The sequence below is a fragment of the Xyrauchen texanus genome, chromosome 8 (assembly GCF_025860055.1).
Source record: "Xyrauchen texanus isolate HMW12.3.18 chromosome 8, RBS_HiC_50CHRs, whole genome shotgun sequence".
NCBI classification, from domain to species: domain Eukaryota; kingdom Metazoa; phylum Chordata; class Actinopteri; order Cypriniformes; family Catostomidae; genus Xyrauchen; species Xyrauchen texanus.
Window position 1 is genome coordinate 22,379,745 of NC_068283.1, and position 26,505 is coordinate 22,406,249.

Genomic DNA, 26,505 nt, shown 5'->3' on the forward strand with positions numbered 1-26,505 from the left:
TTTGTATCTATAAATAGAAAATCTCATAGTGAGAGTCATGCATTAGTACAGTTATATATATAAATATATAAAAATAAATATTTTGTTTTTATTTCATGTTAAATGGTACAGTGTTGAGACATTAAGAAAAATATAAACTGATGACAGATATGTGAATTTTTCTATGATAATAATGGAGTAAAATACATACAGATGGCTTAAACATCTGTATGTTTGACTGTGCTCTGCAGATGAGTGTTGTGGGCTGTGTTGAATGTAGTGACTTAAGTGGCTGTTTGACCCCCCTGCTCTGTACTGCTGTGTGAGCCTTTACTTTTCCATACTCTCTCTGCCTGTGTGAACTCATACATTCCTACACAGCTTTCCCCTTCCCTCTCTCTCTATTCCTGCCCTTGACTTGCGCAGTCCTGTGTGCCTTACATGAGAGGTGACTTCAGTGCTGCTAACACACAAGCAAACACACAATCAAGGCAAGACAGGCCCCGTGTCCATGTGTTAGGCATTGCTTTAAGCCAGTGAGGTGTGCTCTGATTGGGCAAGGAGTAATGACCTCATCCTTCAACACCTCCATACCTCAACCATTTGCAAGGTGATACACAGGCTGTGTCCGAAAGTTTAAAAATGCTTGCTTTGCTGGCAGTACTTGGAGGTAGGAAGGCAACAAGACAAATCCATATCCAATGTTTGCGTAGTTAACATCCTGTCTACTAAGAGGCTTGTTTAGTAACCCGGTTTTTGAAGGCAGAATAGATGTGTCCCCATCTGCATGTGATATTGCACAACCTTGTGTGTGTATTTCAGACAAAGGATAAAAATGGCATCTAAAGGAGCGGTTGAATTAAGTCAATTTTAAAAAAATAATGTCCATCTTAGTTTCTTATTAGAAATAAGCATTGTACTAACAAAATATTTGCTTGGTTATTTCTAAAGTTCACTTGAATTTGATTTAGGTAATTAGACATGATATATGGTGCCTTGGAATTCGGTCTGAAACCATTGACCTCATGAGGTGCCTTCATACACAAAATGCTACAGTGAAGTCATTGACTGACTTGGCAGCAAAGCACTAAGGCAGCTGCTTTTAGTTTTGGACACAGCCATTGTGTTGGCTTTTACTTCATGAGTGACCTCAGAGGCACAGGTTAGCACAATGGGAGCCTTCTTCAGTTGAGGGGGTCTAATGATTGAGGGCTGAGAAGGTTGAACGTTAGAGGAAGCACAAAATGAGGAAGTTGTAAATGTGAGTGCATGGATAGGAATTTAAAAATAGGAATTTTTTTTTACAAAAAGTATTTTGTGGAAGTTTGCAGTGCAGATGTGTTTGAAGGTTGGATGAACAATTTCCATCTGCAAATGGATATGTATCCATTGAAAACCTGAATGCAGTCTAATGTCAGCACATTGCTCAGTGGCTGTTTAAGGGTGAGAATGTACCATGGTGTGCCTGCTAAGTGCTGCATCCTCCAATATTGTCCAGACAGACTTTTCCTTTATGACCAAAGCTAGAAATCTAGTCTTAGACTGAGATGCAATTAAACTTAGGCAGGTTATGCATTATTTAAACTATACATTCTAAAAACCATTACAGTATCTGGGTTAAATAAATTCAGAGAATCACATTAAATGGCTTTAGATGAGCATATCGAGGGTAGGATGAAGGATGCATTTACAGTCAGAATACATTCAAGTTTGGTCTCTGTGGACATGTAATCCCATTTTCTGTAACTGGCAGGGCAGTTTGCTGTTATGAAGGCACTGGTCAAAGTAAATCTCTTGAAAGCCTCTGAATGTCATCATCTCATTGCCAGCAAACTCGCAGTCCTTTCTTTACTCTAACCATCTGCAATGTTGCCATGACAATCTACCTGCTCATTATTAGAATTGTCACAGTAGCCAAATGATGATGGTCCTGAAAAGGTTGCAAAATTAGAATAGAAAAAGACCCCAAAGGTAAAGTGTACATCCCACAATGCTCTACACACTTGCAGTAGTAATCCATAAATGCTTAGTCCCTTCTCCTGATCTCATAAAAAATATTTGTAATATTTAAGTTATGAACCGATAATAGTATAGTTGTTTTCAACAAGTATTTAATGATGCAGCATCAAGAGGGCTTGTTGATGAAACCGCAAATATTTGAGATAGAGTTTAAAGTGTCTTCTTGGCTCTAAGTGTTTTGAATTGTAAATGGTCATTTTTTTTAGAACTCGTTTTCTTTTTTAAGATAGCTTTTTGTGATACGTTTTTGGACTGCCATGTCTTAAGATGAAATAAGTTGTATAACAATGTTACGTTTTTTTAAAACATGTATGTGCCTTGCTTGAGTTGGTTTCATTTTGTCGTGAAGTCTTTCATGTTTAAATGATGTGTAGATGATATATGTTCTCTCAGTTTTGTCCACCAGATGTTCATGAATATTTTAGTTTTTGTTGTGGTCTGCTCTGTGGACACAGCACAGATGTCTGGCGTGGGAATAGCTTTTATGAATGCTTTATCATGCCTATTGCTCCTTTTTTAATACCTAAAGAAGAAAAACAGGATACAAAATTATGAAATTCTGAACACACTGAAGTCAAACTTATTGTTGGTGCAAGATGTTATTTAATAATGAAAGACGTTTTCCATCCTATTCGCAGAGATATATATATATATTTTTAAAAAAAACTGCACTGCTCAGTGTGTGCAGGCTGTATATTGTGTTGATGTTCTACCACTGACTTGTATGATACCTGCTGTGACTGGCATTGGGAACAGTGGTGTGCTTGCAGTGACTGCATCAACAGCCACCTGCTCTAAATAAACATTATATATTAACACTCTTGTAGCAGTCCAATTACTGAAGACCATCAGCCCAAGTTGGAAATAGCTCAACACAATGCAATGCATCTGATTACTACTGGTACCAAAGAGTTGCTCGCAAATTTTTCTTTCACTGAGAACTCGAAAATGTAAGAACACTAGAGGGAGTCGATGCCACATTAAAAAAGACTTCAGGGATAGTTCACCCAAAATGGAAAATTGTCATTTACTCACCCTCTTTTTTCCCAAAGACACATGCCTTTCTTGACGTGAAACACAAAAGGTGATGTTAGGCAGAATATTAGCCTCATTCACCATTCACTTTTTTTTGCATGAAAAAGTTGTAATGAAAGTTGATGGTGACTGAGGCTAACATTCTGAGTGTAATATGGATTTAAAAACAAAATGGTGAGTTAATGATGATTTTTATTTTGGACTGAACTATCCCAGTAAGACAGCAATTGAGTATAAAAGTAGATGCAATTCACCTAATACAAGTAATACAAATTGATACTGCTTTAATAGTAAACTCCGGTTTATGTGGTTTATACAAGCAACTGTTTTCATATTTGCACTGAACATCTCAATCTCATGTCCTCTCTCAGGCACAAGTCTTAATGCTGACTCAAAATGTACAAAGAGAAGGAACAACTCTGGCTGAAAGCTGAATCTGGTAGCCCCACGACACCTAAAGGCATCCATGATATCCAAAGTAGCAGCTGTATATGTAGCCTTTATGAAACTTTTGAGTTGGTCCCATTGAGCTTGAGAGAGGACCCAACCATGTAACACAACACTGAACATACAACACATTATTCCCTTTCAAAGCCACTGCACTCACCTCAATTATTCCTCCATGTAGCCTAGCACAAAAGCATGATGAATGAGCAAGTAATTACACCATCATACAAAGGTTTCACATAGATCAACAGGCAGTTATAAAATAGCTGAGCAGTTGCTCAGTTGGCACAGTCAAATCTTAACTAAAACCATGGGCACCGTGTTCTTCAAAATAATGCACTGCTGTTGTAGGCCCAAGTTGGTTTAGTGTAGGTCTCCATTCAGCCCTGGGACGACGCTTCCTGCACAAGCAGTGTGATAGCTCTGTAGAAAAGTATCCTTGCATCCCCATTGGCATCATACTGAAACTTAGGCACTCACTCAGTCGTGAGACTGTAACCCACAAAGGTCAGAGTTCAAAAGTCACCGCTGAGAGCAGCAATGCAAAAACATTGCAGAGGTCTGCAGAAACATGATCTTGGACTGCATGGGTTTCATTTGTGGATTTTAAGTCTTACAGTCTATCCAGATCAAAATAAAATAATAATAATACTTGAAATTACTCTCCAAGTTAATAGGAAATGATCTTATTTACATACATAAAATACATTGTTGCCATATTTATGACATATGCAGAGTGTTTTCCAATGGTATGGTTCTCCATGCTCACAAGAGGTGTCCAGTATAAAGTTCCACAGTAATGGTATGGAAATCAAACGGCACCTTGAAGCTGTATCCAGCACGCACACATCATTCTTGTCTACACTTGGCGGTGTAGTAAAACTTCCCATGGAGTAGATGCCCACATCCAAAATGATGAGATGATTGTTGGGTAGAAAAACCTGTCTGGTCTAATGTATTTTGCAAAAATTCTCTTGAAACTGATAAAATCACATTATTATTCATACTCTTTTTATACATAAGTATATGCATCTCAATCAACTAATGCTGATTATCTGAAGAGTTTAGCACGTCCACACCTGAGAGACAGAGAATACATTGTTAGAGATCTGATAGACAACAAGATAGATAAAATTAGTGATTTAAGAACATCTGACCTTCACTGTGCTGTCTACAGCCCCAGAGAAAAGTCTTCCCCTGGACACGGCGAGCGCAGTCACGCTGCCCTGGTGACGCAGCAGAGTCTGGGTACAGATCATGTTGTCCATGCTCCACACCTGCACAGGTAAAATCAATCAGATCACAAAGAGAAATAACCCCATGTCACTTTCCACACCCAGGCCTATGCTTTGCCCTTACCCTGAGAGAACGATCATAAGAGGCACTGAACACTTTGGTCTGATCTGGGGTGGAGATGACAGCCAGGGCGTACACTGTGCCCACATGACCTGTCAGCGTCCGCACCTGCTCTTTAGACTCAATGTCCCAAACCTAGATAATAGTGCAAAGAAAAATAGAAAAGTCAGTTAAGAAATGAGACCTCTATGTATAAGACCACTCCTTTTGACCACTGAATTTCAATGAATTTCCCATGACTTTTTCATAATTACTGGAAAAGGATTTGAAATAAAATCCTTTTATTGTGCTGGGGCAAATTTAGATTTGTATGTAATATAGAGTTGAAGTCAGAAGTTTACATACACTTAGGTTGCAGACGTTAAAACTAATTTTTTTAAACTACTCCACAGATTTAATTTTAGCAAACTATAGTTTTGGCAAGTCATTTAGGACATCAACTTTGTCCAGACACAAGCATTTTTTCCAGTTATTGTTTACAGACAGATTTGTTCACATTTCATTGATTATATCACAATTCCAGTGGGTCAGAAGTTTATATACACTTAAGTTAAATGTGCCTTGAAGCAGCTTGGAAAATTCCAGTAAATTATGTCAAGCCTTAAGACAATTAGCTTCTGATAGGAGGTGTCCCTGTGGATGAATTTTAAGGCCTACCTTCAAACTCTGTCTCTTTGCTTGACATCATTGTAAAATCAAAATAAATCAGCCAAGACATCAGAAAAAACACTGTGGACCCCCACAAGTCTGGTTAACCTTTGGGAGCAATTTCCAAATGACTGAAGGTACCACGTTCATCTGTACAAACAATAGCACGCAAGTATTAACACCATGGGACCACGCATGCCATCTGATCAGGAAGGAGATGTATTCGTTCTCCTAGAGATTAACAAAGTTTGGTGCGAAAAGTGCAAATCAATCAAACAACAACAGCAACGGAAATGTTGGGTCTTTATATAACTATAACGACATAACCTGAAATGCTCCAAAACCACCATAAAAAAGTCAGACTACAGTTTGCAAGTGCACATGGGGGCAAAGATCTTCCTTTTTGGATACATTTCCACTGGTCTGATGAAACAAAAATGTAACTTTTTGGTCATAATGACCATTGTTATTTTTGGAGAAAAACTTTTGTGAGACTTGCAAGCCGAAGAACACCATCCCAACCATGAAGCATGGGGGTGGCAGCATCATGTTGTGGGGGTGTTTTGCTTGCAGGAGGGACTAGTGCACTTCACAAAATAGATAGCATCATGAGGAAGGAAAATTAAATGGATATATTGAACAACATCTCAAGACATCAGCCAGGAAGTTAAAGCTTGTCGCAAATGGGCCTTCCAAATGGACAATGACCCCAAGCATACCTCCAAAGTTGTGGCAAAATGGCTTAAGGAAAACAAAATAAAGGTATTGAAGCGTGTGTAAGCAAGGAGGTCTACAAACCTGACTCAGTTACACCAGTTCTGTCTGGGGCAATGGGCCACTTATTGTGAGAAGCTTGTGGAAGGCTACCCAAAATGTTTGACCCAAGTTTAACAATGTGTGTAAACTTCTGACCCACTGGGAATGTGATGAAAGAAATAAAAGCTGAAAATCATTCTCTCTACTATTATTCTGACATTTTACATACTTAAAATAAAGTAGTGATCCGAACTGACCTAAGACAGGGAATGTTTTCTACAATTAAATGCCAGGAATAGTAAAAAAACGAGTTTAAATGTATGTTTAAAGGTGTATGTAAACTTCTGACTTCTGTATGTACCAATCATTTGAAATAATGAAATAATAATAATAATGAATAATCATTTGATGTCTTGTTACATCTATGTAAAAAAACATTACTTTGAAATATTATCATTACTTGTTTTCAAAAAAACTTTGAAGTTTCAGAACTCAAAACTTCCTCCTCACTGCAAAAAAAGCATTTGTTGAAACCATGCTGCCAAAATGACTCATTCTCAACTTCCTCCACATTGTGGTCACACTGTGTAAGATATTTGCATCTGACCACCTCCACAACAACACATCAAAGCCTACTTTACCTTATCACCTCAGTAGCCCCACCCAGTAGTGGTGACCAGCCAGATGGCAAGTAGAGAGCAGGTCAGTGAAGGACAGAGAGACAATCATAATAGTGGACATTTATTGTCAAGTCTTAAAGGAGAAGCAGCACCAAAACAGAGTGTTTCTGACAAAGGTTCAGAATGAAGGTGGAAAATGATCACGTTTTCAAAAAAACTTAACTAATAAGTGAACCTAAAGGAGCATATTAAAATAAAACAAAAAGGCATATTATGACCCCTTCAATAATTTCCATTACTTCTCCAACCCTGGAAATAACAATTTAAGAATTCCATGATATTCTCAGATTTTCGATGACCATGGAAACAGCTCAATAGCACTTACATGAATTAGGTTTTCATAGGTGCCACAAACTATATGATGGTTGGTGACAGCAATGGAGTACACACTGCCTCCTGAGGTCTGGAGCACATGGACACACTCCAGAGAACGGATGTCCCAGATCTGAGGGGGAAGGGTGAACAGACACAATTGTACTTAAATCCATATTAAACTTTGCTCTTGTTCAGAATTGATAGTGTGCACATTCTGCATGAGACATGTAAAGAATATGTTTAACTGTTTTATTTGTTACAGATCCAGACCGATACTCTATTAGTCATGGAGAAACTCTACAGCCACACAGCTTAAAGAAGGACAGTTATCTCTTCGTTATGGTGATGGTGGAGTGTTTGTGGGCTGCACCAATCAGAGAGCCAGGCTATAGCCCCTACCAAACATTAAGCTCTGGAATGCACCAAAAAAAAAAGAAAAAAGCAGTAAAATATAAACTGTGTGACTGACCCTGCTTTTTCACCCTCTCCCTCTGTGATCATTCTTTCTCTTACAGAGTATTTGCTGATGAAAGCACTGAGAACGGTGCTGTATACTGCTTCCTGCTTGCTGTCCCTGGAGTTAATTAGACAACTTGAAATGACAAGCAGCTTGGTTTTATCTTATCTGGTTCAACAAAAGACAACTCCAAGCTGCTCTTTTTTTTCACCTGTTAGACTGAACAACATTGTAGAAATTCATGAGAACAGTTTCTCGTCTGAGACTATGATGTTCCTGTAAAAGAAGTATATGTATACTGACCATCATATTACTCAATAACCGTGTGTATGCATGTGTGTTCCTTTGCGGTGAAATCAGGTGTTTCTTAAAGGAATAGTTCACCCCAAAAATGAAAATTCAGACATCATTTTCTCAACCTCATGTTGTACCAATCCCGTATGACTTTTACTTCAGTGGAAAACAAAAGGAGACGCCACGTTCACCACTAATTTTCTCAGTGTGGGAAAAAATGCAATGAAAGTGAACACTTCCTTTTGAGTTCCACAGAAGAAAAATGTTATATGGGTTTGGGACAAGATGAGGTTAAGTAAACAATGAGAATTATAATTCCTAGGAGCAACGAAAAGAGCTAATTGAATTTAAACATTTCTATCTGTTCTGACCTTTATGGTTTGATAGGATCCGCTGTAAAGGTGATTCTGAGAAGCAACCAGAGCACGAACCCAGTGATTCAAGCCAGTCAATTCCTTCTTTAGCTTCAGCTCTGTGCCAACAATATCCCACACCTAAACAGAGAGAGCGAGAGAGAGAGAGAGAGAGAGAGAGAGAGAGAGAGAGAGAGAGAGAGAGCAATGCTCCATTTCAAGAACATCCATAATTGGTAAACTGGAAAGTCCCAAGGAGATGAGATCATTCGACACTTAAGCCTCCACTCCCTCCTTCCTACCACATATCACCATGGTGATATGAGCAGAGCGTGTACCCTTCAGATTAGCTCTCAGAACTGAGTGGATCTAATTCTGCTCTACTCGTGCATGCCTCAGCAGCTCGAGTCTGTGCTCTTCTCTACTGCCAAAGCACCAATCCACATCACTTTAAAGACCCAGTGAATAAGCTTGACAAGTGCAGTTTTCTTTACTGTGTTATAGCATTTCCTACTGAAACAGGAAGCTTAGGCTGGACAATTTGATAGGCTTGTCCTTTTTTTTTAATAGCCAAGCTTTAGTTACGTCACGTCCCTCTATCGCATGTTTACATAAGAAAACAGCGCACACAGACACAAAAACATGTTGTGCACACAAATCATATTAGTAAATGGAACAGAATAAAGCTCAATATTAGCTGCTTGATTGGGCTGGTCTCTGCAGACATGCACATCTTCTCTCAAACAGACGGCCAACTGACCTTAATGGCTTTGAGAGAGCCGCTGAAGAGCATGTTGTGTGAGGACACCAGAGTGCACACGGGGTTGTCATGCGCCCGGATTGTGTTCACTTTCTGCAGAGTCTGGATATCCCAAACCTGAGGGAGTGAGAGCATACAGATGTATGCCATGTTCAGATAGACTCCTTTTATTAATGTAATTATAAAATAAATATTTAAGTCTAAAGGGGTTGCTAATGACATCCTTTAGTTGTGGCTATATTCAAACCATATCGTACCATATGGCTTAATAACACTTACAATAATTGTGCAGTCAGCTGAGCCGCTGTATAGCTTGTTCCTGCAAAAGAGAGAGAGAGAGAGAGAGCGAGAGAGAGAGAGAGAGAGAGAGAGAGAGAAAAGAAGAAAAGGGCATGAGCTTTAGGAAGTTATCAATTAAGATCCTCCTATCCTCAAAGGACTAAATCTCCACGCTTACCCCTGAATGCACAGTGCCAATACAATGCCATCATGGCCCTCTAGGGTCTTCTGACACTTGTATGTGGTGCATGTGTCCCAAACCTGTAGAGAGCACAGGTATACAGAAGATTTATCTAGATGTGATCAAGGAAAAATACACACTGAATGATGATGGCAGGTGGAGTTACCTTAATGGTCTTATCTGACGATCCACTAAAGAGAAGATCACCAGTGGAATACACACACAGACACCACACAGGACCCTGGTGGCCCACAAAGGTACCCTTGCATTTGAAGATCTGTTGAGGGTCGTAGGCTGCAAAGCATATTTTATATAGTCAGATGATGACCTAATCCATAACTTGCAGAAAAAAATCAAAAGTAAAAACCAGTACAAGATACTCACAGCCCAGTATACCCATATTGAGCCTGGCATTAATGTGGGACAGTTCATCCTGAAAAGGAAAGATGGGTTAGTGAGCTCTTAACACAGCAAAACCACAACGATACATTGATCTCATTAAACGAAAAACAAAGAGGAAAGATATCAACATTCAGCATGGAAGCATCTCTTCGGAACTCCATCATATCTTCACTGAGCTTGCTCTGATTCTCATCCAGCACATCTGCACGAGAAAAGAAAATGATGACATTCAATAAAATGCAAGAAGCTATGCATCTTTTGGCTTTAAAAAAAAACCCAGACTAAAACAGTAAACATTTAAAGGTGCACTCCTTTTTGTTCGCGTCATCTTGGACAGTGACACCTAATGGTGAGGATGCAGCATTATTCAAAATCAATAGTTTTCAGTTACAGATGTTAATGTAAAAATTCACTATTCACGATCAGCCATGATTAATTAAATCCAAAATTGAAAGTGTCCAATAACAAGCCGGTAACTGAGATTAAGCAAGTATTATTTAACTGGTCATGTGATCCCAACATGGCAGACCCATGAGGGCACCCCTGACACATGTAGAATAAAACAGCTTTTATAAGGTCCATGCCTATTAGCTTTAAGGTCATCTTTTATGCTAGCATAGTCCTAAAGGGTGAACAAAATGAACACATAAATGCATTTAAAATAATTTTTTTCTCTTCCGGAAAAACATAAAAATATTTAGGACACATCTTGCTTGCACTTAACAGTGTTTCCACATTTCTGTCCAATTAAATGCTCTCTAGAATGAGAATAATATCACCTGCTTCCAACTACAACAACAGCTGTGATGCAAACTGAAGGCTTTTGGCTATTATTAAAAAAGGGATGAGCCCTTCAAAATGCCCTGGCCAAAAATTCCAAACTTTCCATAAGAAATACATAAAACCTACATTTTCTACACAGAATAGAAAGTCAGCGAGTCAGCTTTGTTTACTCACCAAACTTTAGTTCCAAATTCTTCTCCAGCTGGTCCAGTTTCTCAGAGAGTTTTCCTAGCATGGAGCGCAGGAACGAGATGTCCTGGTCCTTCTGTGCCAGTGTCACCTGCATCTCGTGGAATCGGTCATCTGTCTGTTGCAGAAACTCTTTCAGGCCCTCAAACTTACACACCTCCAGATGCGTCTCATATGTGTCCTGATTCCCAATGAAGGTACAACTGCAAAAAGTCAGCACAGACTAATTCAAGCTTTTATTCACTTTTTATCTATAATGTCTTTAGAACTGAAAGGGAAGGAATGTTGGCTTTTCAAAACGTCCATACCCGTATTTGGAATGAGGGCACTTAATGTGTTCGCACTCTTTCAGATGGGCCTCCAGATTCATGGTGAGCAATGGAGGGCAGTTGGGGTTGTTCGGGCAGCGAACAGGTCTGTAGTCACAGCTTACTTCATGATCTCTGCCACAGACAAAACACACACAATCCAGAGACATTACTTCTATTTGTATTATAACTCATGTGTATGTCGCAAGGGAATCTGTAAACAATAGAAAACAAATGTCCATATTGCGAAAGACCATGAAAATGTGTTCTCACTTCCTGCTGCTGAGCTTGATAGTGAAAGGACAGCCAAGTGGGTCGACCTCAAAGGCACCAGGCTTGCCCGAGGCAGCTGGCCGACAGCCGTACTTGCAGTGGATGAAGAGCTCACCAATCTGCTCAGCAACCGCTATGTTATTCACTACCACTGTGAGCTTGGAGTTATCCACTGGGCACTTCTCTATAGAAAAACACAAATATATTTTCAACAAAAAAACTAAACATACTATACCATTGAAAGAGTGTGAGATCAGAGCTGAAGTGTGTAATTTTGGCAGAGCTAATTTTTCTTCAAACACTCCCCCAGCTGCCATTGGCTGAACAAACAGATATTCCCACCCCAAACTCACACCACTGATTGATCCATTGTTGGTTTGCCTGGCTGGTCAGGATGCTCAAATGGAGAAATGATGATTTGGAAGCACCACAGAGGAACAAAGTTGACACTTTATGGGGAAATCAACTCACATTGTAGTTGTTTCTGCATGTTAAACTAGGATATGAGATAATATTTTAACAGTGAATAAATTACACACTTCAGCTATAAAGATTCAGCATAAAGAGGAACTGAAAGAGTAACCAATACTTCCTTGCTATTGGTGCAAATAGGCATAGGAAAGGTGAAAGACAAATGTTTAGATTAAGAACTCATATCCTTACCTGAGGTCAAGGCACAGCGCCTGCAGAATGTGTGCTGAGGTGACAGAGGAAGAGAGCAGTGAGTGAGAAGGAGAGAATAAACACTGACTAACATTTTTATTCACTCAGCTATTTTAAATGTAATTCATCTCTCAACAGACACTTGTACTTTTGTGGTCAACATCCTGAAAGTGCCCTAGGAAATGGGTCAATGAGGCGCATGTTCACGGCCCAAGCTGACGGGAAATCAATACATGGCCAGCAACCAGATCATGACAGACAACCCTATCCTGAGGGAAAAGTAAGGGGACGGCTGGCTGACTCACTCCGCAGGTGGTGATCACGGGGTCCTTAAACACACTACAGCACAGCTGGCAACAAAGCTTAATGGAGGGCTGCTCCGCAAACACCTGCGGCTCCTGGACAGGAAGAGAGAGAGGGCGGGACAGAGAGAGACGGAGAGAAAATAATGTCAAGCTCCTGCTTGGCACAGGTGCTGTATCTATTATTCCTTTGCTTCACTATATCAGATAAGCATTGGAATAGGAAACAGATGACAGCTGACACTCACTGTGTCTTCCTCTTCCTCGTGCAGGGAAAAGGTGGAGCGCAGCGATATGTTGGACTCAGAATGCAGGGAACGAACCGAAATGGTAGAGTCTGAGCGGCGAGGGGTACTGATGGGTGGCTGTAGAGAAAGAGTCAGTTTATCTGTATTTAAAACACTTTTAAAGGAGTAGTTCAAATCAAATCAAAATCAAATCACTTTATTGTCACACTACCATGTACACAAGTGCAACAGTAGGTGAAATTCTTGTGTGCAGTTCCGAGCAACATAGCAATCATGACAGTGACGAGACATATACCAATTACAATAAACAACATACTTACACAAAACAATTTACAAATCAAATGTACACATACTTACACAACACAATAATTATATACAATACACACAATATACAATAAGGAGTATATGAAATATATATATATATATATATATATATATGAAGTAGTATATTGAGGAGAATATGTTGACAGTCCAGTGTGAGATATAAGATGAATAAAGTGCAGTGCTAATTATTGATCGTGATAGATCAAGTGTTCAACAGTCTGACTGCTTGGGGAAAGAAGCTGTCATGTAGTCGGCTGATGCGGGTCCTGATGCTGCGATACCGCCTGCCTGATGGTAGCAGTGAGAGCAACCCATGACTCGGGTGGCTGGAGTCTCTGATGATCCTCCGAGCTTTTCACACACCGCCTAGTGTATATGTCCTGGAGGGAGGGAAGCTCACCTCCGATGATGTTTCTGGCAGTTCGTACCACCCTTTGCAGGGCTTTGCGGTTGTGGGCGGTGCTATTGCCGTACCAGGCAGTGATGCAGCCAGTCAGGATGCTCTCTACAGTACTGGTGTAGAACCGTGTGAGGATGTGGTGGTTCATTCCAAACTTCCTCAGCTGTCTCAGGAAGAAGAGGCGCTGGTGAGCCTTCTTCACAACGGCCTCAGTGTGGACGGACCATGTGAGTTCTTCAGTGATGTGGACACCGAGGAACTTGAAACTGCTGACTCTCTCTACCGGTGCTCCATTGATGGTGAAGGGGCTGTGTTCTCTGTCTTTCTTCCTGAAATCCACCACAAGCTCCATGGTTTTACTGACGTTGATGGAGAGGTTGTGCTCCTGACACCAGCGTGTCAGAGTGTGCACCTCCTCTCTGTAGGCTCTTTCATCATTGTCAGTGATCAGACCTACCACCGTCGTATCATCAGCAAACTTAATGATGGCATTGGAGCTATGTGTTGCCACACAGTCATGCGTGTATAGGGAATACAGTAGGGGCTGAGAACACAGCCCTGCGGGCTCCAATGTTGAGGGTCAGTGATGAGGAGATGTTGCTGCCCATTCTAACCACCTGACGTCTGCCTGACAGGAAATCCAGGATCCAGCTGCACAGCGAGCCGTTTAAGCCCAGAGCCCGGAGTTTCACATCAAGCTTGGAGGGCACTATGGTGTTGAATGCTGAGCTGTAGTCTACAAACAGCATTCTCACATATGTGTTCCTTTTTTCCAGATGGGAGAGAGCAGTGTGTAGTGTAGATGCAATGGCATCATCAGTGGAGCGGTTGTTGCGGTAGGCAAACTGCAATGGGTCCAAAGAGGTGGGCAGAACAGAGCAGATGTAATCTCTGATTAGCCTCTCAAAGCATTTGCTGATGATGGGGGTCAGAGCAACAGGACGCCAGTCATTTAAGCAAGTGATTGTGGCTTGCTTCGGTACAGGCACAATGGTTGATGTTTTGAAGCATGTGGGAACTACAGACAGGGAGAGGGACAGATTGAAAATGTCCGTAAAAACACCTGCCAGTTGATTCGCGCACGCTCTGATGACGCGGCCCGGAATGCCGTCTGGACCCGCGGCTTTACGGATGTTCACCCGTCGGAAGGATCGGGTTACATCCACAACAGAGACAGAGAGAGTGAATCAACCTCTGTAGCGTCAGCAGCGAGTGCTCTCTCCGCGAGGGCGGTGTTACTGTCCTCAAAACGAGCATAAAATGTATTAAGTTCATCCGGGAGAGATGCAGCGGTGTTCACAGCGGAGTCTTTATTCCGTTTGTAGTCCGTGATGGTATTAATTCCCTGCCACATGCTTCTAGAGTCAGTGGTGTTGAACTGACCTTCAAGTTTGTGCCTGTACTGGCGTTTGGCTTCACTGATGGTGTTACGGAGGGCATAACTGGCTTGTTTACGCTCCTCCATGTTAGAAGAATTAGAAGCGGAGGACCGCGCATTGAGTGCCGCGCAAACCTCGCCGTTAACCCATGGTTTCTGGTTGGGGTATATCCGTATTGTTTTGGTCGGAACAACATCCTCTACGCACTTCCTGATGAAACACGTTACGCTGTCAGCGTAAACCTCGATGTCGTCATCAGAGGCGGACCGGAACATCTCCCAGTCCGCGTGATCAAAACAGTCTTGTAGCGCAGAGTCTGATTGGTCCGACCAGCACTGGATCGTTCTGAGGGTGGGTGCTTCCCGTTTCAGCTTCTGCTTGTAAGCAGGCAAAAGCAGAACGGAAGAGTGATCCGATTTGCCAAATGGGGGGGGGGAGAGATTTGTAGCCATCCTGGAAAGGAGAGTAAAAATGATCTAAATCCCGGTCCCCTCGTGTGTTGAACTATGTGTTGGTGGTATTTTGGAGCGATTGTTTTGAAGTTGGCTTTGTTAAAGTCCCCGGTAACAATGAACACAGCCTCAGGGTGCGCGGTTTTCTGCTCACTTATACTCCCATACAGTTCCCTGAGTGCCCAGTCTGTGTCGGCTTGTGGGGGGATGTACACAGCAGAGATGATGACCGCTGTGAATTCCCTCGGCAGCCAGAATGGTCAACACAGAAGCATGAGATATTCCAGATCAGGAGAGCAGAAAGACTTGATGAAATGTACATTCCTCTGAACTCACCATGATTTGTTGATCATAAAACATACACCACCACCTCTGCTTTTACCGGACAGGTCTTCGCTCTGTCCGCTCGGTGCACGGAAAAGCCCGTGATTTCGATGGCCGAGTCTGGAATCTCCGCAGCCAGCCAGGTTTCTGTAAGGCAGATAACACAGCAATCTCTCGTCTCTCGTTGGAAAGAGATCCGCGCTCTCAGCTCGCAGAGCTTGTTGTCCAGAGACTGAACATTTGCCAGTAGTATACTGGGTAGCGGGGGTCGATTTGCACGACGTCTTACTCTGATGAGAACGCTGGCTCGTTTTCCTCTTTTCCTTCTGCGTTTCCGCGGCCGAGCAGCCCAGACAAAGGGCTCCGCCGGCGTGTTTGTAAACAGCGGGTCGGCATTAAGGAATTTGAAGTCCGGTTTTCGATGTGAAATTGTATAACCAATGTCCAAAAGCGTTTGGCTGTCGTAAACAATAAGGCAGACAACATCCAAGACAAAAAAACAAAGAACTGTAAACAAAACAAACAATAAACCGCAGTGTTGTAGCGGAGCTCGCAACGCAGCAGCCATACTCGGCGCCATCTTGAGTCCACACCCAAAAATGTAAATTCTGTCATCATTCATTAGCTCTTGTTTTGTTGCAAACCTGCATGACTGTTTCTTGTGTGGAAAACAAAAGGAGATGTTAGGCAGAATGTAAGCCTCATTCATCAACTGTTTTGGTTGCATCTTTTTCCATAAAATGAAAATGGATGATGACCATAAATGAAGGTGAGGAAATTATTTCATTTTTGGGTGAACTATCCCTTTCAATTATCATCTGAAAGCCATCTGAACAACAATAATGAATAAAAGCATGGGCTATGGAGTGAAAACTAAAGTCTTAAAAAATTATTTCAATTTAAGGAATTAATAGTCTAATTCATGAAAAAACAGCTGACAGGTTTGCCAATATTCATAATGTGGCTGTCTAAAAAAGTATACTTCGCCACTCTCTCATCTGCAATCAAGTGCATTGACTAATCAGAAAGATTAATATCTCAGCTGCATTTATCAAACATTGAGAACTGCCCAAACAGTGCATCAGCTAAAGCCTGCTGTGATGCACGACAACAGCAAAACTGTAAGCTGTAAATCTTTGCATTTCAAATCTCTCAATATGTAAATGTAATTGGTTGTTTTGACAAGAGTTAGCGTTGTGATTACCATGCCATCATCGTCATCACGAGGGGAGTATGTCAGGGTGCTAGAGGATGAAGGAGTCCTGCGGTGCTGTTTGTAATTAGTTTCTGCTGTAATGAAAGAGCACAGATACAAGCGACTGATTGAAACTTGTTGCCAGACAGTCCACTCAAAAAGATAGTTCAGCCAAAAATGACAGTTCTGTCACCATTAACTCACTCTCATGTTGCTTAAAACCTGTATGACTTTAAAGCTTCTGTGGAACACAAAAGAAGTTACCCTTCACTTTTGCTATATGGAAAAAAGATGCAATGAATGCGAATGGTGACAGAGACTAACATGCTGCCTAACGTCTGCTTTGTGTTTCGTGGATGACAGAAAGTTAGACAGGTTTAAAACATCATATAACAGTGAGTAAATTAGTAAATTACAAAAGTTTTGGGTGAACTATCCCAACTATCCCCATATTAACGTTGATTCATCAGTAATTACTTTTGTGTTGGTCTGAGGTACAATATTTAAAGTTAAAGGTCACTCAGTACATTTGATGATCCTTATTTATTAGGACTTTTAATCACCAAATATACAAGCAGTTCAACTGATGGTACATACCTTTAGCTACTTGGGGAACTGCTGGAAATGTAGATCCAAAACTAGTCTCCATTCTGGTCTAAAAATAGAAGATTAAGACGCAAGGGAAAAAATTTGAATGTTTACAGTAAAGAAGCCTTATAACTTAAAAAATGTATGTATTACACTCTTACACAATTGCTGATGTCAGGTGAGGGTACAGTGATGGTTGTCCCAGGTCCTCCTGAGAATCGATCAAAGCGTGTTGGTTTACTACAGCTCATAATACAGCAAAACCCGGAAGAAAAGATGTGCTGCAGCCTGTAGACAATAGTTTTTAAATCAGTCAAATTTCAAACATAAATAAAATAACATTAATAGGTCGACAGAGATGCAATGTTTACTGGCAACAATGAAATGAACATACATAAGGAAACAATTCCAGACCAATAGAAAAATATATATATTTTCTCATAAATGCTCATGAAAAACAGGGAGTGACGGAATGGGGAAACCTGCAAAACTGCACAAAATTAAAGGTGCTATATGTAATATTTTTACTGTACTAAATCACAAAATAACCATAATATGTCATTAGAGAATTAGAAAGCATGCCAAGTTGAAATACTGGCTTCTCCGATAACAATGCTAGTCAGTATATTCTACTTTGAAGTTTCCATTCCGGGTCGGATTTTCTGTTTATGTTTTGGCATGTGTGATCCCGCCCAATAACCAGTAGTATTTTGACACTGCCAGGTTGCCAGATTTGAACAAGTTTACAGACAAACAACACTGCGTGCTGCAGCCATGGAAGCCACCAAACGAACTGGATCAGAAATAACAGATTCCATCCAACCTAATAAGCCTCACCATCCATCCAAAAACCACCATGACCAGAGGCATAGTAAAACAAGGATAAATGTTGGAGATGCCTTTGGAAGATGGAGACAGCTTAAAGCCCAGAAATTCTTTAAAACAGATGCTGAGTTGGCTAATTTACATGTCAACATTCTGGCAACCCGCATGAGCTTCAAGTCTGGAGCAGATTCAATATTCAATATAGATGCAATATTTTGAATTTGGACTGCAGTACCCATTTCAAACGCTTGTTGTCAATCCTACATATAGCACCATTAATCACCTCAAATCTCTGTTTCTGATTTCATCAGGTATCGGAATCGGGACATCCCTAATTAAAACATTTAATGTTCAACTTTAAACTACAAACTTATAAATGGAAAAAAAAATCCACATTGAAACTTTGAACTGAAAATGAACAGAACTTCTTCAAACTGTGTTTATTTTAACAGTCTTTATTTTAGGAGACCTGGGAGACCTGGGTAGTAAAGATGCTGACTACCACACCTGGAGTCGCGAGTTAGAATCCAGGGTGTGCTGAGTGAAACCAGCCAGGTCTCATAAGCAATGAAATTGGCCCTGTTACTAGGGAGGTGTGAGTCACATGAGGTAACCTCCTCGTGGTCACTATAATGTGGTTCTCGCTCTTGGTGGGGTGCATGGTGAGTTGTGCATGGATGCCGTGGAGAATAGCATGAAGCCTCCACACATGCTACGTCTCTGCGGTAACATACTCAACAAGCCACGTGATAATACACGTGGATTGACAGTCTCAGATGCGGAGGCAACTAAGATTTGTTCTCCGCCATCTGAATTGAGTCACTATGCCACCATGAGGACTTAAGAGCGCATAGGGAACTGGGCATTCCAAATTGGGGACCAAAGGGGAGAGAAAAAAAAAAAAAAAAGACTACCAGCCTGCTCTAAATATTGGATCATTTAATGCACAAGCTGTGTGCACATATATTTTACGTTAAAATAAAAATATAATAAAAAATTTGGATTTTTGCATTCATTCATTCATCAAAAAAGGAAATCCACATCAGATTTTTCAGGCTATTCTCTGACTGCCCGCTTCTGTTCACATCTCATTGAAATACTGTCCGCTCCCACCTTCAACTTGGAAATTGAATCACACACCGCAAGAAATCTAATCGGGTCCCCACAGGAGTTCTGCGGGAATGCACACCTCTAGTGCCGAGTGCTAGATGGCACTAGGAAGTGTAATCGAGCTTGAAATCAAGATCACAAAGGAGACTGCGGTGAAGCGTTCCGGTGAAAAAGGAGTTATATTTTGGAATATTTTCAACCAAATCCGATTGGATCACTTCAGAAGACATGGATTAAACCACTGGAGACTTACACTCACCTAAAGGATTATTAGGAACACCTGTTCAATTTCTCATTAATGCAATTATCTAATCAACCAATCACATGGCAGTTGCTTCAATGCATTTAGGGGTGTGGTCCTGGTCAAGACAATCTCCTGAACTCCAAACTGAATGTCAGAATGGGAAAGAAAGGTGATTTAAGCAATTTTGAGCGTGGCATGGTTGTTGGTGCCAGACGGGCCGGTCTGAGTATTTCACAATCTGCTCAGTTACTGGGATTTTCACGCACAACCATTTCTAGGGTTTACAAAGAATGCTGTGAAAAGGGAAAAACATCCAGTATGCGGCAGTCCTGTGGACGAAAATGCCTTGTTGATGCTAGAGGTCAGAGGAGAATGGGCCGACTGATTCAAGCTGATAGAAGAGCAACTTTGCCTGAAATAACCACTCGTTACAACCGAGGTATGCAGCAAAGCATTTGTGAAGCCACAACACGCACAACCTTGAGGCGGATGGGCTACAACAGCAGAAGACCCCACCGGGTACCACTCATCTCCACTACAAATAGGAAAAAGAGGCTACAATTTGCAAGAGCTCACCAAAATTGGACAGTTGAAGACTGGAAAAATGTTGCCTGGTCTGATGAGTCTCGATTTCTGTTGAGACATTCAGATGGTATAGTCAGAATTTGGCGTAAACAGAATGAGAACATGGATCCATCATGCCTTGTTACCACTGTGCAGGCTGGTGGTGGTGGTGTAATGGTGTGGGGGATGTTTTCTTGGCACACTTTAGGCCCCTTAGTGCCAATTGGGCATCGTTTAAATGCCACGGCCTACCTGAGCATTGTTTCTGACCATGTCCATCCCTTTATGGCCACCATGTACCCATCCTCTGATGGCTACTTCCAGCAGGATAATGCACCATGTCACAAAGCTCGAATCATTTCAAATTGGTTTCTTGAACATGACAATGAGTTCACTGTACTAAAATGGCCCCCACAGTCACCAGATCTCAACCCAATAGAGCATCTTTGGGATGTGGTGGAAAGGGAGCTTCGTGCCCTGGATGTGCATCCCACAAATCTCCATCAACTGCAAGATGCTATCCTATCAATATGGGCCAACATTTCTAAAGAATGCTTTCAGCACCTTGTTGAATCAATGCCACGTAGAATTAAGGCAGTTCTGAAGGCGAAAGGGGGTCAAACACAGTATTAGTATGGTGTTCCTAATAATCCTTTAGGTGAGTGTATATATTACTTTTGTGCTGCCTGTACATGTGCTTTTTTGGCTTAAATTTTGGTCACCATTTACTTGCATAGTATGGACAAACCGACATATCTCCATCAAAACATCTTCATCCGAGTTCCACGGAAGGAAGAAATTCATATGAATATGAGACACATGAGGGTGAGTAAATTATGAGAATTTTCATTTTGGGGTGAACTATCCCTAGGGGATAGTTTAATCCCTATATGGGACTTGTTTTCAAAACAGCCCAATTCTGAATCAATATCATTTTCAAAAGCGTCGCTGATTTTAAGACCCAAAAAGTGGTGGTCGTATATCCAAACAACACCACCAGTGAAGAAAAGCAGACGCATTTCCCGACACAACGTCAAAACAAATCTTCCGTGTCATGTCTCATAATAAACAAACACTGACGAAGTCTGAAAACCTGTCAACTGCATGCATACATACATATATATATATATATATATATATATATATATATACAGCGTTTCTAACACGCAAACTACGCCCACATATGGTGTCTAAATAGGCAGCGCACAAGGTTGAGTCACAACCTAATTTTTGTTAGCTGGTGGTTGCGGAAAATGTGAACGTGATCGACTCTACATCCGATTAAACAGAAATCAAACACACAACAGGGGTTGTATTGTTTACTTTTCTATATAGAAACCATATCAAAAACATGTTTGAATTAAAACAAGAAGGATTCGTTTGATTGTAGCAGTAAATCGCGTTGCCTAAAGTGAGCTGGTTAGCTCTGTTGGCTAGCCGACGAAGTTGGTTCTTCGAGCAGCTCTAAGAAAACATCAGATATTGCTTTACGAAATATATCAAATAACACAGCCCTCTGGTTTAACTACAAATACATCACGACATAAGATGTGTCTCGCGTGTAATTTTAGTCAAATAACATAAGTTCTCACCATTGATGCTAAATCAAAGTCTGCAGATTATCCAGTTTTTATCTTTCTCTCACACACACCCGACAGACTATGCACAATGGACTTCTGGGAAATGTAGTGCGGAACAACAATCCTGTTCACTGCCGAGAAGTGACAAAAGTTCCGGAAATCACATCACCCGAAATTGAATATTCATGACTGTTTATTTTGATTCCTATTGATGATGATTTTTAATTTTCGTTAAATACGTTTCGATAAGTTACTCAAGTCAAGCATGTTTAGAGTTTTATCTTAAACGAGTCTGTATTTTTTAGTCCATTGTAAGCGTAGACTTTCTATATAAACACGCATTAGACGGACGTCTTTATCCGTTGTTCTTTTTTTTCAGCGTCTCGTTTTTAGACGCCATATCAAGTTTTAAAAAGAACTTAAACTGTTAAAAACACTTATCGAGACCAATGCGTTCAGTTCTGCGTCTAGCTTTATTTGTGTATTTATTTATTTTTAGCGCAAGGGCGCGTTCGGTGTGAACGGCCCCTCGGGGATGTACACATTGTCAGAACGACATGACTTAGTTACAAATTATAAATACTTAGCCACTTATCTCATTTACAGATACCAGTCTGTCTTGCACTACCAGCAACGTGCATATATGTAATAGCAAGTATTTATGACCAGAAGACTGTTCATATAAAGTTGTGTTTCCTTACACGCAAGTTATTCAGTTAGTTAAACGGAGGGGGGTGCTGTTTACTCAGACCCTGAGACGGAACAGGAAATCTTCTGTAAACAGATCTGTCTGCAAATCTGCAAACAGGGGCATATCACAATACAGTAATTTAGAAAAATAATTATTTAAAAATGTTGCCTCTGCTTTATTTGCCACAATTTATACGGTGTTGTCTACAGATGGTAGGACCACTTATGTAGTTTTTGTCCATTGCTAAAATTTGTTCTAAGCATACTTTTTAAGGAATAGGTAATACTACTTGTGTAAAATATTTTATAGCTTAACATTACATTTTTCAAGGTCTCTTAATACATGAAGTTATAGTAACATGTTGGGATTTGTGCACTGTTGTGCTCTTTGCTCTGCAGGCAGGTGAATGATTCAATCAGCATTCACCTTGTTGCTCTGCTCCATTACGCACCCCTCAAACATGGATAATCCACCTAAGGCCAATACGAATGTTGAAATGTTATGAATATAAAATGCAGTGGCGGCTGCTGGTCTTTCAAAGAGGGGAAGCTCATTTTCGGCCTACATTATAAACTTATTTACCCTATTTTTTGCACTAAATCAATCTTAGGTGTTGATCTGCCCTGCTGTTTAATTCTAATTTTTTCCTCGTAAGGAAGACTTTCAAATGGCTTCGCCAAAATCAGGTCGACAATATTAGTTAGCACCGTCTGCCATCGTGCGCAGTTTCACCCGTACGACGCTAGCCTAGCCTACTGTATGAATGAACGAACGAACGAACGAACGAAAGAATGCTCTAAAACAAAATATATTAAACTTGGTAAAACTGAAACAAGGAATGTGGTGTATAATTGTGTGAAATGTATTATGCAAATTGATAGCAATTTCGCCAAACAAATATAAACAAATAGGTTGCAGCAGTTTGTCTTTCGACTACACTTGAGAAATCCGCGATGGGACTGAGCGCGAAATAGCTTCAGTGACTTCTTATAGTACAGATTCGCTGTCAATCAAAAGGAGATGCAGTCTTTCGACAGATCCTCCAATCATCACGCGGAAGCCCGGAGTCCGGGCCAGCCCACTCCTCATTCACCCTCAGAGACGCTGAGCGTCCGTGGGCGGGACATCATCGCAGCATTTATCCAATGACCGTCTATTTTCGGAGCACTGAAAAAAACTGTTCAGAGCAGCCCCACTGAAGTCAATGGACGCTCGGCTTCAACAGGGAAATGCACTGACGCTACGGGAATGTATAAGAAGTAAATCGAGTCAGCCGACCTGCTATATGTAATGTAGCTGATTCTGAACGAACTCGTCTTCGAGATGAACGTGTTCTAACGCATTTTTAGTCAATAAATTGTTTACACAATAGTACATATTTGACCATTATTTTTTTGACATTATAGGGGAAGCTGAGCTTCCCTTGCAGTCTTAAAGAAATCCCCACTGATAGAATGTTTGCTGCTATGGTCTTCATTCTTTTCAGCTGCAGCCTCCATTAGATTAGCTTAGGGTCCCCTGCATTTGCTCTTTGTGTTAAAGCACAAATAGCAGTTTCTCATGGACACGAATGAATTGAGGACACATGGGAAATGCCTTTATCTTCATAATGTGCCCCCAGGCTATTAAAGGGTATCTGTGCCAATTCTCTTTGATGAAGCATCATAGGTTCTCTGAACCATTGTACTACCTGCCACTTAAGACACTCTTTGCATTTTTAAGCCCAAGAATTGCCAGTGGACCCATCAAAAGCTTGAACCCAATAGCATGGCATCTCAGGACATTCAAAGCAAAAGTGCAGTCCGCAAAATAAATGTTAGGTGTAATAGTATGTGCTAAAGCTAAAAAAATGGCTGAAGGCAGAACTGGTCAATGGCTGTATTACTTTTTCTGCTGTGAAGCACAAATCTCTGCAGACAATGCACTGGATTTGAAGGTAGGCCATAAAATGAATGTTTACTATTCAGTTGTTACAATTTAAATGGCTGTTTTGTATTTAATTTTATACATATATATATATATATAATCAAGACAACAAACTAGTGTTTGGTCATTACATAAATTATAACGAGTTTCTGTGTTCCAAAACTGATCTGACACAGACCTGATAATGGAGGTTTGTAATCAGCTTTCAGAATAGATCTAATCCACACAGAATTGTGGGGGTCTAGAATCTGTTTCACCATAAATCATATTAAGCCTATATTTAGCATATAGTATTTTAAAGTTAAAGTATACCCTTTTTAATTCAGTTTATGTTCAGCTGTATGTGGATCTGTCTGCAATTTTGCTAGATATGGTCCACTTTAATTAGTACCTGTCCCTTCCTGGCCACATCTTTGCATTATCTAGCCATTACAGTAGTTTAGTTCTACAAGCAGTTCTGATACTAAATGGGTTCTGTGGTTAAATCAATTTTTCTTGCCACATGGTGCCATGCAGTTTGTATTTTTGTCTGCTTTTCAACAAGACATTTGTTTGTCACTTGTTTTATTTAGTATTATAGACAAAAATACTGTAATTTCTGTTTCTGAGAGACTGAAGGCATTCAATTCTGATGGTGCTCCCAGAAAAGGGGGCGCTTCTGATCTGTTGCTCCTGCTCTCCCGCAGGCCCTCTCCTCAATTTACACCTCCTGATATTGCTCTTCAAGGTGTGATATCAGGAGACTGACATGAGTGCAGCTCTGCTCTGGACTGAGATGGACAAATGACAGATGCTCTTGGATCAGCCACGGAGCAAACTTTTATCTCTCCATGTGAGCATGGTTACAGCCTTAATAGTCTCACTGTAAAGAATTAAAACATTTTCGAGCATCTTTTGGGTTCCTCGGATGCCACACTGTTGGAGTACTCAGGAGAACCTCTCTAAGAACCCTTTCGGTTCTCTGAGAAATGTACTCCTCATGCAAGATCTATAAACTTTCAAAGGTTTTTCCAAAACCCCAGCAAGGGAAAGGTTTCGAGGCACTTTATATATACAGAGTGACTATTTTCACTAGGTGTAAATTTCCCATCCTTTTTCCTGTCTCCACTTTAAAAATTTCCTTTATAATAAAATAAAATAAAAAGAATATACAAGTGTATTTCCTCGCAGTGATTTGGTTACAGTGAAGGTCGGGAGTGCAGAGAAAGATTTGGTCTGGGTAAACTTACCAGATTTTACTATAGTAAAATTGTAGTAACCATGTTTTTTGCCGGAAGACAGTTTAAATGCAATAAACAATGGTGTAACAGCCGCAATACATTGTTAATAGAGTAAGCATGTTTAATTTGGTTGCTATGAATTTACTATGATACTATGGTTACTGTAAAACTGGTTAATGCTTGTAAGTTTAGGGTTCAGTTTAGGGGTAGGGGTCTGTGAGACTAAATAAACACAATTAACATGCTGTAGTGATGCCCTCATGCTATGTTAGTATGTAATTAGGGGTGCAAATAGTATCTGGCAATATTTGCACTGAGGTGCAAATAGCATACTGCTCTTAGTGCACAGAAGATTTTGTTTTTCCTTGCTATATTACACTTACCAACTATAGCACAGATGTCTTTTTTTTTATTTTTTTTTATTCATTAGACATACACTTAGTGAAAATACCATCTATTGCTATTTGCACTTTATGCAAATAGCATTTAAGTTCCTTGAGTACATAAATAGGATATTTGAGACTCCTCCGCATGTTGCCTAAAGGTTCTCAACAGAATTCCACAAATGTGGCATCTGAAATCCCTCATGGTGCCAATAGAATATTTAAATTTTTACTGGTAGCCTGTTCTTTTGACGGAATGCTTTATATGCTTGTTAGTCAAATAATTTTGAATGACCACAATAAAACATTTACATTTTCTACATTCCAAATTGTGTTTAGAAGCAACTGTTCTTATGTTGACTGTTCTGCATGAATGAATTATAGCATCAGGACTGTACATAAAGTCATTTCATAGATAAATAATATAAATGTTATGTCTTATTTGGCAAAAAGTTTCCATAGCTCAATGCGTAACATGTTGGAGCTCAATTTGGCCATATTTGGGCATAAATACTGAGTGAAACGAATGAGGACACTTGGACCAAATGCGTATGGAAAGTCTAGACTGTCACT

At 40.5% G+C, this 26,505-nt stretch overlaps 1 protein-coding gene across 3 annotated transcripts; it reads right to left on the bottom strand.

The window, feature by feature from the left end:
* Nucleotides 1–105: 105 nt before the first annotated feature.
* LOC127647810 (E3 ubiquitin-protein ligase TRAF7-like) lies at nt 106–21,811 on the bottom strand. 3 transcript variants are annotated; one of them, XM_052132289.1, is made up of 21 exons: nt 21,725–21,811; nt 17,551–17,677; nt 17,399–17,456; nt 16,811–16,893; nt 12,728–12,844; nt 12,483–12,575; nt 12,178–12,211; nt 11,515–11,698; nt 11,242–11,376; nt 10,919–11,136; nt 10,090–10,163; nt 9,944–9,992; nt 9,726–9,853; nt 9,557–9,639; nt 9,379–9,418; nt 9,100–9,216; nt 8,358–8,480; nt 7,246–7,365; nt 4,840–4,971; nt 4,638–4,757; nt 106–4,559 (listed from the first exon to the last, which is right to left on the bottom strand). In XM_052132289.1, exons 2-21 carry the CDS (start codon nt 17,638–17,640, stop codon nt 4,545–4,547), a joined length of 2,013 nt encoding a protein of 670 aa, XP_051988249.1. In that variant the 5' UTR covers nt 17,641–17,677; nt 21,725–21,811; the 3' UTR covers nt 106–4,544. The 3 variants fall into 3 exon arrangements, 2 of the variants coding, with proteins under 2 accessions (XP_051988249.1, XP_051988248.1); XM_052132288.1 differs by having other exon boundaries at nt 110–4,559; nt 16,811–16,896; XR_007971101.1 differs by lacking the exons at nt 106–4,559; nt 4,638–4,757 and having other exon boundaries at nt 4,838–4,971; nt 6,882–7,365; nt 16,811–16,896.
* Nucleotides 21,812–26,505: the final 4,694 nt, after the last annotated feature.

Coding starts and splice junctions, on each gene's coding strand:
- LOC127647810 (XM_052132288.1), bottom strand. CDS start 17,640: ATGAGCTGTAGTAAACCAACACGCTTTGATCGATTCTCAGGAGGACCT. Junction 10,164..10,918: donor GAATTTGGAACTAAAGTTTG/GTGAGTAAACAA, acceptor TTTCTCGTGCAG/ATGTGCTGGATGAGAATCAG. Junction 7,366..8,357: donor GATCCTATCAAACCATAAAG/GTCAGAACAGAT, acceptor CTTCCCCCTCAG/ATCTGGGACATCCGTTCTCT.